The sequence below is a fragment of the Oratosquilla oratoria genome, chromosome 17 (genome assembly GCF_046742065.1).
Source record: "Oratosquilla oratoria isolate Oo_2021 chromosome 17, ASM4674206v1, whole genome shotgun sequence".
Lineage (NCBI taxonomy): Eukaryota > Metazoa > Arthropoda > Malacostraca > Stomatopoda > Squillidae > Oratosquilla > Oratosquilla oratoria.
Genome location: NC_134793.1, coordinates 27,397,986 through 27,410,600, shown reverse-complemented (window position 1 = coordinate 27,410,600; position 12,615 = coordinate 27,397,986). Strand labels below are relative to the sequence as shown.

Sequence of the window (12,615 nt, the reverse complement as noted above, 5' to 3'; positions counted from 1 at the left end):
TGAGAGAAGCGAGTAAATGCCTTGATGGATTAAAAAGTGTAATGAGGAATAGACATTTGGGAATGGATGCTAAGAGGAGACTGTATGAAGGAGTGATTGTGCCAACAGCACTGTATGGGGCAGAAACATGGAACATTAGAGAGGAAGAGAGGAGTTTGAATGTGTTTGAGATGAGGTGTCTGAGAAGTATGATGGGGGTTACTAGGCTAGATAGAGTGAGAAATGAGGAGGTGAGGAGGAGAACATGGGTGGAAAGGGAGTTGGGAGATAGGGTTGTTGAAAGAGTATTAGGATGGTTTGGACACATAGAAAGAATGAGTGAAGAAAGACTAGTAAAAGAGGTATGGAAGGCAGATGTGGAGGGAGTGAACATAAGGGGATGTCCTAGGATGAAATGGATGGATGGGGTGAAGGGGGCTTTGGGGAAGAGGGGAATGTCTGTTGAGGAAGGACGGGAGAGGACAGAAGATGGGTGAATGGAGAATGGTTGTACTGTATATGGATGATGATGTGATGCATGAGGTGGAATGGGTGGGGGAATGGGGGATGAGGTAGTATGTGTGAGCAAAATTGATGCAGCCCAAGGGGATTTCTCTCTGTCTTCTCCTTTTATGCATGGGGGGACAGAGAGGGGGGGTCGCCGATTTAATGAAGCGGCCTTGCTGTGGATGAGCTGTGCCTTGTGACACTGCCTCTGACCCAGGGCAGTGGACAAGATGCAGGGATGACCCGTCATCCAGGAGGTGCTAAGATGGGAGGGAGGGTGGAGGGGAGTGGAGTGTATTTAGGGATGGAATGGGTGGGAATGATTTTATGCCTTTTTCTTTTTGGCTACCTCCCTTGTAAGGGGGAAAAAGCCTTGGTATATGTATGTATGTATATAGTTTAGTTATCTTTTTATTTGCTGTATTTTTTTCTTGTTCTGTTTTATCTTGTTTGTTTTTTAGTTTCTCTTTGGCCATTTGAAATGTGTCTTTTGTTCACCTTCCAAATGGTTGGTGCTATTTCATCCACTGCTCTATGGATAGGAACTACATACATACATACATATACCAAAGGCTTTTTCCCCCTTATAAGAGAGGTAGCCAAAAAACAAAGGCATAAAAACCACTCCCACCCAATCCATCCCTATCACACTCCACTCCCCTTCACCGTCTTCCCTCCCTCTTATCTTGGCATCTCCTGGATGATGGGTCATCCCTACATCTTATCCACTGCCCTGAGTCAGAAGCAGTGTCACAAGACACAGCACATCCACAGCAAGGCCGCTTCATTAAATCGGCGACCCCCCCCCTCTCCATCCCTTCATGCAGAAAAGGAGAAGACAGGGTGAAATCCCTTCGAGCTACATCAAATTTTTCTCACACATACTACATCACCCCCCCATCCCCCAACCATTCCACCTCATGCATCACAACATCATCCATATACAACCATTCTCCATTCACCCCTGTCTTCTGTCCTTCCTCAACAGACATTCCCCTCTTCCCCAAAGCCCCTTTTACACCATCCATTCATCTCATCCTAGGTTGCCCCCTCATGTTCACTCCCTCCACATCTGCCTTCCACACCTCTTTTACTAGTCTTTCTTCACTCATTCTTTCTATGTGTCCAAAACATCCCAATACTCTTTCATCCACCCCATCTCCCAACTCCCTTTCCACCCCCCATTCTCCTCCTCACCTCCTTATTTCTCATTCTATCTAGCCTAGTAACCCCTTTCATACTTCTCAGACACTTCATCTCAAACACACTACTCATCTGGGGTATTGGCTGCAGTTTACTGTGGCAAAGTAGTATGCAGTTGATAATTTAGGTTCTATATGGGGTGCCCCTATGGACCAGAGCCACACATAATTTTGTCTGTGATAGAGGACTGTTCACAGAGAAATGATGACACTTTTATTATACTGCGACTGTGACTCCGTTATGCTGTCCCCCAACCCCTTGTTGCTGTCCTGTACCATTTCTCTGAATATTCATTTCCTTTTTTCACCTGCCCTATGGTGAGAGATAAAATGCTGCCACCAAGTATTTCCACTTGAATCGTAAGAGGTGAGAAAAATGAGACGGGGATTAGGACTAGGCATCTTCTCCCTGTAGCCCCACAGGGGACATTCCTAAAAAAATTAAAGGCATAAGAGGGTCTAGGAGGATAGGAACTAGTCTTTGTTAAAGATCTCTAAAGCTTTCTTTATATCTCATATGTATTCCTGCCAGTTCAAAACATGAAGTTGTATGTGCATTTGCTTAGCACATTGTGTGCCAGCAGATTTGAGGTACCCACACTTTTACATAACTTATCTAGATTATCCTTGAACCATATAAATATGTAATGGGGTAGTCAACCAGGTGAGTAACTGGGTGATGCAGGAAATCAGTAAGTCTACATTATAGCCTATCCTTTTTTCATTCTTTCTCTCTTCATGTCTGGAGCCCAGTGCCTTGGGTATAAATCTGGTGGTGGTGATGTATTTACCTAGTTGTATTTTACAGGAATGGGAGCTATGCTCGTGGTGTCCCATCTTCATATCTGATTTTATCTAAACTGTTTTTAAATTCATTTATTGTTTTTGCACACACCACTTTCTCATCTAACTTGTTCCAACTGTCTATTACTCTGTGAGGAAATCTGTTCTTTTTCAGATCTCTTCTATAACTATCTTTCTTGATTTTCTTTCTGTGTCCTCTTGTATTTCTATCATCCCATTTTATTAGATCCTCTCTATCAATAGTTTCTATGCCATTCATAATTCTATAGTTATCAAATCTCCTCTCTCTCTTCTTTGCTCTAATGTCTGTAGTTCAAGTTTTGCTAGTCTCTCTTCATATGATAGTTATGAGAGTGCTGGTGCCAATTTTGTAATTGCTCTTTGTATTCTTTCAAGTTTTGTTATACATTTTTTTTTTGTACTTGGTGACCACATCGTCACTGCATATTCCAATCTTGGTCTTATCAAAGTGATTAGTATTTTCTTCACCATTTCTTCATCCAGGTATGTAAATGCAACTTTGATTGTTCTTATTAAATTATAAGTTTCTCCAAAAATCTTATCTATATGTTTCTCAGGTGACATATTATTCATAATAATGACTCCCAGGTCCTTCTCATTTTCTACTTTTTTTATTCCTTCTTCTCCCAATTTATATGATCCTACTATTCTTTTTTTGCTTTTTCCAAATTCCATTATACTACACTTCTTAGTATTGAACTCCATCTCCCACTTCCTACTCCATTCCCATACTTTATTGAGGTCACTCTGTAGTGACTCACAATCTTCTTCAGTGTTCACTTTTTTCAACAGTTTTGCATCATCCGCAAAGAAGCTCATATAACTTTCAATTTCTTCATCCATATCATTAATATATATAGCAAACATTATTGGGGCCAGAACTGTTCCTTGTGGAACACCACTTATTACTTCATCCCAATTAGAGTGTTTGTCTCTTATCACTACTCTCATTTTTCTTTCTTGCAAAAAGTCTTCCATTCATTTAAGCACTTTGCCCTGTATTCCTCCTTCAGTTTCTAATTTCTTAAGCAACTTCTGTGTGTGTGTGTGTGGGGGGGGGGGGTTGAATGGAGGGGATATATCCCTCCCAGGATTTTGGTTAGGAGGGTAGGAGGAATGATTACCCATGTAATCATCCCCTACATTCCTCCAAGTAACTATGCCATGCCCAGTATAAAAAGAAGAAAAAAAAATAGTGAATGGTGCTTAGATCAACCTACAGAAAGAACTTGCACTTGATCAATGTATACAAAAGTTTAAAGCACTGGCTTTATTTTGCCAAGAAAAATAAGATTGTTTATTATCAGAGACAACAGAGAAAGTCCTGTAGATGTGCAAAACATGCATGTATATAATATATATATATATATATATATATATATATATATATATATATATATAGAAAGAAGTAGGAACATGCCTGGTGAGGTCATAATTCTGGTTTGACCTTAGCATAAATGATACACAACAAAAAACTGGGAGCAATTGGTTAGCATTAAGCCATAAATCACAAAATGTACAATACAGATAAGACACTTTACCAGCAGTTTGTTTTATCACAAATCCGAACATTGTTGGATACTGAAAAAAAATTATTTTATCAAAGGGCAGTCAGTACATATATGCTAAGTACACACATTTGAATACTATAGCTATGATTCCTAAAATAATTTACCAGTAGCACCACATTTTCTTGTCTAAGGAAGGCACTTCTAATGACTGGACTTGCAGTTTCATTTTCAAACTTACCAAAGCAGGAGTTTGGTAAATTCTTGTTATGACATTAAGAATCTTTTTTTAACTATCACTGTTTCAGTTACCTGTTGTCAAAGAAGGTTCTGAAAACCTGAATTAATCAGATATAATGGAGATTTACAATGAGCCATGAAGACCTAATACTTAAACTTGTCACACCATATATTCCCCTTGCTGACTCACAACACGGTTTTAGGCCACTACACTCCACAAACACTCTTCTGACAAACCTCACACAAAGAATTTTAGATGGCATCAATTCAGATAGGCCCCACCACAGAACACTTCTTATAACATTGGACATTAGTAAAGCTTTTGATGCTATCCCCCGCCACAACCTAACAAATAAAATATATAACACAGACATGCACAATAACACCAAAAGATGGCTGGCCAATTATCTGGCAGGCAGGAATGCTCATGTGTCATATAATGGCCAATCATCGCACATCAGAAACATTATTATTTAATCTATACATGCATGACTTACCCACGCCAGACACCTCAGAAATACAAATCTCTTCCTACGCAGACGACATAACAATCACATGCACACATCGTAACACAGACAAAGCTGCAGAAATAATCCAGCCTTACCTTGACACACTCAACACATGGTTCATCACAAACAGACTCAAAATAGCTCCAACCAAATCTACAGCAACACTTCTCACCAACTGGACAAAAGAACACAAATACATACCTCATCTCTACATCAACAACACTCTAATACCACACACAAACACACCGAAAATTCTTGGTGTAACATACGATACATCCATGTCTTTCAAACAACACCTCACAAACATAAAAAACAAATGCACACCTAGACTTAACGCACTCAAGTCAATCACTGGAACAACATTTGGACAAAACAAAGAAACTAATATAACAATATACAAACAATGCATACGCTCAGTGATGAATTATGCGAGTCCTGCATGGGCTCCTAATCTCAGTGAGACACACCACAACACCCTTCAAATCATACAAAACAAAGCCCTAAAAACAATTACAGGCTGCACAAATACATCACCTACAGACCATTTACACCATGAAACAAAAGTCCTCAAAGTCAAGGACCACCTCGACATGAGAGGCACACAAACACTTGCTGCAGCCACCACAAACACATCACACCCGCTACACTACATAGCAGAACACCCACACACACCAAGAAACATTAAAACTACACCCATAGACCTTTATTACACACAGATACTCTCTTCTCTTCCTCCACAACCACCAAATACCAGCCTCCGGAAACATATTCATAATCATATCACTCACCGCTCCATTAACACACTGAAAGACAACACACTGCTACATGCCAGACCCCCTGATATCCACCCTTCTGAATCCTCTCTCCCACGTAAGGACAGAGTCCACTTGGCCAGACTGCGATGCGGTCACCACCCAGCACTTCTAAGCTACCAGAAGAGGCTGGACGACCGTGTTGTGAACAGCTGCCCAGGATGTAACACTTCACCCCATACCATACAACACATAATGGAAGACTGCATTATACACAATCATGCACGCAAACAACACAACATACACTCTATAAAGGATTTGTGGGAAAACCCAGTTTCGGCTGTGGCCTTCCTTGGGGAGACGGGACTGCTCGGACAGACAGTCTAGGGAACGACAACAACAACAACAACTTGTAGAGATTTAAATATATTATTGAAAATGGAAAATCCAGGCAATTCTAAATAGATTTGAGTATAGCATTAGCTGCATTTTGTTTTAATTACATCAGTATATTGTGAGTACAATATGTACATATGCTTGGTAGTTTTGTGTTTTACTTCCAAGATGATGTGGCATCAAGTGCACTAGTATTGTGTTCCAACTCAGAGGGTACAAATGAACTGCTCATTGTTAAGGTGCCAAAAGTGAATATAACAGTAGTGACATCTTACTAAGCACCAATTAATGACTGTGAAGAGTCCTCTAACATATTAGTAAAGATATCTGAAAACCTAGTAGAAAAACAGATAAAAATAATCATGATTGGAGATTTTAATCTGCCCACAATAAGTTGGCCTTCTAGGCTTAAATGTGACCAAGCTCAAGCCAGTGAACTAATCAGACTAGCTGATAATAACCATTTAGAACAGGTCATTAGGAAACCAACACAAATGATCAATGTGTTACACCATATTTTTACCAATAACTGTGAATTGATACAGTGTGCAAATTGGTAAAACAATTATGTTGGACCATAATTTAAATGAAGTGAATAGCATATGGACACATGGAAAGAATGAGTAAAGAAAGATTAGTAGAAGAGGTGTGGAAGGTAGAGGTGGAGGGAGTGAATATGAGGGGGCAACCAAGGATGAGATGGATGGATGGGGTAACAGGGGCATTGGTAAAGAGGAGTATGCCTGTTGAGGAAGGAAGGGAGAAGACAGAAGATAATGGTGAGTGGAGAATGGTTGTGTATGGATGATGTTGTGATGCATGGAAGGGAGTAGGTGGGGGGATGGGGGGTTGAGGGAGTATGTGTGAATGATATTTTGATGCAGCTTGAAGGGATTCCTCCCTATCTTCTCTTTTACTACATGAGGGGATGGAAGGGCGGGTCGCTGATTAAATGAAACAGGCTTGCTGTAGATGTGTTGTGTCTTGCTGCATTGCTTCTGACCCAGGGCAGTGGGCAAGATACAGGAAAGACCCATTATTCAGGAGTCAAGAAAAGGAGAGGGGTAGTGAATGGGAGTGGAGTATGTGGCAATGAAATAGGTGGGAATGGATCTATGCCTTTGACTTTGGCTACCTCCCTTGTAAGGGGAAATATCAACCTAGCAAAATCAACACACAGAAAAGCAAAACTACCCACTCACACAGAAAAGAATCTGAAAAAAATAAACTTTTTCAGTATGAGAGCTAACTGATTGTCACTCAATGAAGATTTAAAAAAGGTTGACTGGGCTGAGTGATTTCAAAATTGTTGAAGAAATGCTAGTGTCTTTCATGAATAAGTGCAAAAATTGATGCAAGAAACATGTTCCTGGGAAAAGAGAACTAAACAGCAGAAGTAAAATACCCAGGGACAGAAAAGTTTTCATGAGAGCCAGAACAAAACTATTAATGAAACTATTAAAAGTACCAATATCAGATACTGATAATAGAGGAGAGAACATTGAAACCAAAGTGAACAGAAACCAAGGTGAAAGAATCACATAGAAAAGAGAGGCAGCATGAAGAAGATAAAGCATTAATGGCTATAAAGAACAATCCAAAATACTTTTATGCATATGCCCAAAAGAAACTTAAATTTCATTTAAAAATTGGACGGTTGGAGGATCAAAATGGATAACTAGTTGAGGACACAGAAAAAATTGGCAAACATGTTAGAAAAACAATACAAAAGTGTATACAGTGAACAAATAGCAGGAAAATCAAGTGAACTGCAGAGAATTCTTCAAAGTAAATGGTATAAACGTGGATACTATCAGTGATATAGCAGAAGCCATAGATGGAATAAGTATTAACTCATCAGGGGGGGGGGCAGATGACATATCAGCAGTGTTTTTAAATAAGTGTAAACATACATTAGCTACTACCATCAATCTTATTAGGAGAAAATTACTGGACAAGGGGGTTATACCAACAAAATTGTCAGAAGGAATAATCACCCCCATCTATAAAGGTGGATCACAAGGCCTTCCAGCTAACTACAGGCCCATTTGTCTCATACCACACCTCACAAAGGTGCTTGTGAGAGTAGTTAAGAAGAACCTTGTGAACTTTATAGAGAGGATGGGGCAGTTCAATCTAGGACAACATGGATTTTGGTAAGGACTGTCATGCCTTTCCCAACTCCTAAACCACCATAACAACATTATAAACAATGTGAGCAGCAGAACAAATGTTGATGTAGTCTACCTAGATTTCACTAAGGCATTTGATAGGGTAGACCATGGGGTGCTGCTTCACAAAGTGAAAAATATGGGCATCACTGGAAAACTGGGACTATGGCTCCATGAATCCCTAAATGATAGAAAGCATAAAGTAATAGTGGATGGAGCCCAGTCAAAAACCTCAATGGTAATTAATGGAGTGTCACAGTGCTTGGTGCTTGGCCCACTGCTCTTACCTGGTCATGAGTGACATAGACCAGGGGGTTAGATCATCCCAAGTGTCCTCATTCATGGATGATACCATGATCTTTAGAGAAATTACAAAGAGAGAGGATTCCAAGACTACAAAAAAATCTGGAGGCAGTATACAATAGGTTAAGTGAAAGCAACATCTTTAACAAAAAGAAATTTGAACCGACATGGGCCAAACAAAAATCTAAAAGAGTACTGGTACAAGTATACAGTCGGTGCAGAGGAAATCAAAACAAAGGAAACGGTGAGAGACCTAGGGGTGTGGATGAGTGATGATTGTAGCTTCAAAGCACACATAACCCACACCAGTAGATCTGCTTGTAAAATGAATGGATAGATCCTCCAGATCTTTTAGACTTGGAAGCCTGAGCACTTGCTCCCTCTGTGGAAGACCCTGGTATTGTCAAAGCTGGAGTAGGTATGCCAGCTATGGTCTCCACACAAAGTCAAGGAGATACAAGAAAATGAAAAGGTCCAGAGGGTATTCACAAGGAGGTTAGTTGGGGACTCCCTGAATTACTGGGACAGACTGAAAATCCTCAAGCTCAATTCACTGGAGAGCATATCACCAAACCCATTGCAAATTGCAGGAGGTGGTATCAATGGTAAACACCACGCCAGGTTTGGTAGGACCTGCTTCTGGTGATTGAAGATGATCCAGGGGGAAAGCTTCTGTACTGGCCCCCTTCTTCTAATGTCTCCCAAGAGAGATAAAGGACCTAATGGCAGTCAGCATGGAGGCTTTTAATAGGAGGCTAGACAAATTCATGGACAACATCCCAGATGAACCTACAGCACAGCCTATCCCGGATGAACCTCAAACATAGCCTATCCCAGATGAACCTCCAAGATAACCTATCCCGGATAAATCTCCAAGATAGCCTATCCTGGATGAACCTCCAAGATAGCCTATCCTGGATGAACCTCCAAGATAGCCTATCCTGGATAAACCTCCAAGATAGCCTATCCCAGATGAACCTCCAACGTAGCCTAACCTCACAAGAAGCGGCAACAAACTTGATCATAGACCAGTTTCAATATGTGAAGCTTGGGCAGAGATGTAGGAGTGGTGTGTCCCCAGACTGGCCATGGTGTTAACACCAAATCTACCTACAAGTACTACAAATTTTTTGGGGGGGTCAATACTGGACCGGTGGAAGATAGTGGTGACAGGTATGGAGGTACAATATTTGCTTTGGTCCAGGCACTGGCAACTCATGCCATGCCCTTATTAGTGATGTAATACTACACTTATACAAAAATGAACAAAATGGCTCATAAACTATTCTTGTTCACATTTACCTCAATAAAATCAAGAGGACTGACCAAGTCAAAACACTCCCATCTATTCACCAATACAAAACCTATTTGCCATTCCACCCATTTCAGGATGTGGATAAAAGGTACTCTGCTACGCCACTTTAATAAAATAAATAAATAAAATAAAATATATAACATTAAAACAGTATCATCATGGAAGAAGCCTAATCAATCACTCAGACAGGCCCACTGCAACCATCACACAGTAGATCGTAGATACTAACATCACAATGGAAATAATACTAATAACACCACAATGGATTTTTTTTTTTTGCCATCCTCGTAATTTCACATTTTATCTTTATAAATGTGTATACGATTGCAAAATAAAAACTAAACTAAAACGCACTTTATACTACAGCACGTAACATATTTCTCCCCTGAGTGTCTTATGGACCCAGCCAGTGGCCATAGCTTTGGGTAAAGGATTGAATGAATGAAATTTATACATCATGAGTGTGCCAACTTTTTATCACCCTTCCAATCTTTTACAGAATTGAAGAGATGAAGGAGAAGGCGATGATCATGATTGATGACATCTCTTAAAAGGTTAGGTTGGATGATATCAAGTTATCAGCGGGATCCATGACTTTTGGTATACATATGATAAAGCTAAATATTTTTTATATTTCTACGATTTATTTTATTGAAAGAAATGACAAAGATACATCTTATGGGCAAAAAGAGAACTGGCGTCCGAAACCTTTGGCTTGTACAAAATTCACCCTGATTTACCCATCGAGTGCAGAGGAGCTCCAGGATTCATATAAATAACGCTAATCTTTCGAGTTTCTATTTCTCAGGGAAATATGTTTATGTGCAGTTGTTTAAATATACAAATGATTATAGTAGTGACACCAAATTAACTTACCATTCGCACACACTTCAATCGTAAGATATCACGAAGAAGTTTTCGTCATACTGAATTAAATTATATAATAAAACTACAGCTTATTTATGTGTTTTTCCAGTTTCAAGACTAACATTCCCTTCCCTTTTCGCAACCAGTATAGACGAAGAGTGAGGACACAGATGACAATGAAAATTACTTTGAGGAAATTGAAAATCTATTTTAAAAACCAATACGCCATTGTGTGTGGTGTCACGTAAACAAAGTGACCTTGATAACTGAAGTAATAACGTACACATTATTGCAAGTTAGGAAACGAAAATTCTATCTATATACCAAGTCCTTTTTCCTCCTAACTAGGAAGGTAGCCAAAGTCAAATGGCATATACCCACTCCCGTCCATTTCATTCCCATCCTTCACACTTTCTTCTCATCTTAGCTCCTCATGGATGACGGGTCATCCCTGTATCCTGTTGGCGCCCGTATGTGGGTGAGGTGAAAAAAAAAAAGTTCGTTTTTACCTTATTATTCCTGGTCCTAGTTTGATACAAAAATTGCTGGCAAACTCAGAGGAAACTCTGAAGGTTGCCAGAGTTCCCTATCTAAAAGTTACAGAAAGCAAAATGGGCGTCCCCCACGAAGGGGTGGCCGATAAGAAACATGGTCGTGTATGAAATGGCACTCTTGAGGGTTGCCAAAAAGGGGTATTGATGTGAAGATCGTTGGGTCTCGGTCCCACGGCGTGAGCCTCTAGCGATGACCTCTGACCGTGTTCGCCTCGCGTCGTCTTCGATTTTATTTAGAGTCTGTCGGCCCCTCTCTGACATATGGCCAAAAAAAAAAAGGGTGCCTGGCGAGCGCTGTCCCTGAGTGCCTGGCTGAAGGGCCTCTTGTTGTCTCTTCATACCTGAGATGAAAGAAATCTCTTAGCGTCTATCGTAGATGAAAGAAAGCTGGCGTCTCTCAGAGGGTATATCACAATCCCACCTACTGCCCTGGGTCAGAAACAATGCAGCAAGACACAGCACACCCACATCAAGGCCGCTTCACCTAATCGGCGACCCCCCTCTCAGTCTCCTCTTACAGAAAATTAGAAGACGGAGAGAAATCCCTTCGGATTGCTTCAAAATATCATTCACACATAACCACTCCCTAAAAACCCACCCCTGTTTCTTAAATATCCATTATATCCTCTACATAAATGTATACATGTATATATACCAAGATTTTTTTCCCCTTACAAGGGAGGTAGCCAAGTCACGGGCAGGTACCTATTCCCATCCATTTCACTCTCCTCCATCCCTCCCATCTCAGCCCCTCATGGATGACGGGTCATCCCTGCATCCGCTAATTGCCTTGGGTCAAGCGCAGTGCAGCAAGGCAGTACATCTACTTCAAGGCCGCTTTCACGCAGAAAAAGATAAGATAGGGAGAAGTCCCCTCTGGCATCGTTAGAATATTATTTACACATAAGCACCCCCTAACCTCCCCCCATCATCCCTTCCTTGCATAACAGTATCATCCTTACGCGGTCATTCTCCACTCATCCCTATCTTCTGTCTTCTCTCTTCCTTGCTCAACAGACATTCCCTCTTGCTTAGCGCACACTTCACCCCATCCATCCATCTCATCCTCGGTCGTCTTCTTAAGTTCACTTCCTCCACCTCTGCCTTCTACACATCTTTTACTAATCTTTCTTTATTAATTCTTTCCGTGTGTCCAAACCATCCCAATAAACTTTCATCAGCTCTATCTACTATCTCCTTTTCCACTCCCTCTCTCCTCCTCACCTAGTTTCTCATTCTATCCAACCTAGTAACTCTTATCATACTTCTCAGACATTTCTTCTCATACAGATTTAAACGTTTCCTCTCTGCCTCGCTTAAATTCTAAGTCTGCTCCCTACAATGCTGTCGGCACAATATCCCCTTCATAAATCTCTTCCTTGTATTCAGTACCAGTTGCCTATTTCTCATAATACTTTTTAATCCCCCAAGGCCTTTACTTGCTTCTCTCAGTTTACAATTTACCTCCACCTCTACCCCTTTTCTTG

The 12,615-nt window shown here is 40.6% G+C and overlaps 1 protein-coding gene across 3 annotated transcripts in view; it reads right to left on the bottom strand.

Moving 5' to 3' along the window:
- LOC143034552 (uncharacterized) overlaps positions 1-10,739 on the bottom strand; it is a 45,554-nt gene extending 34,815 nt beyond the window's left edge. The window contains exons 1-2 of one of the 3 annotated variants that reach the window (XM_076200760.1): positions 10,584-10,739; positions 4,055-4,094 (exon numbers count right to left, since the gene is read on the bottom strand). In XM_076200760.1, coding sequence (XP_076056875.1) covers positions 4,055-4,094; positions 10,584-10,586 — 43 coding nt within the window. In that variant the 5' untranslated portion in view covers positions 10,587-10,739. Of the gene's footprint in view, positions 1-4,054; positions 4,095-10,583 lie in introns of those variants that run through there. The other 2 variants (XM_076200762.1, XM_076200761.1) reach the window with 2 other exon arrangements.
- Between the last annotated feature and the right edge of the window lie 1,876 nt (positions 10,740-12,615).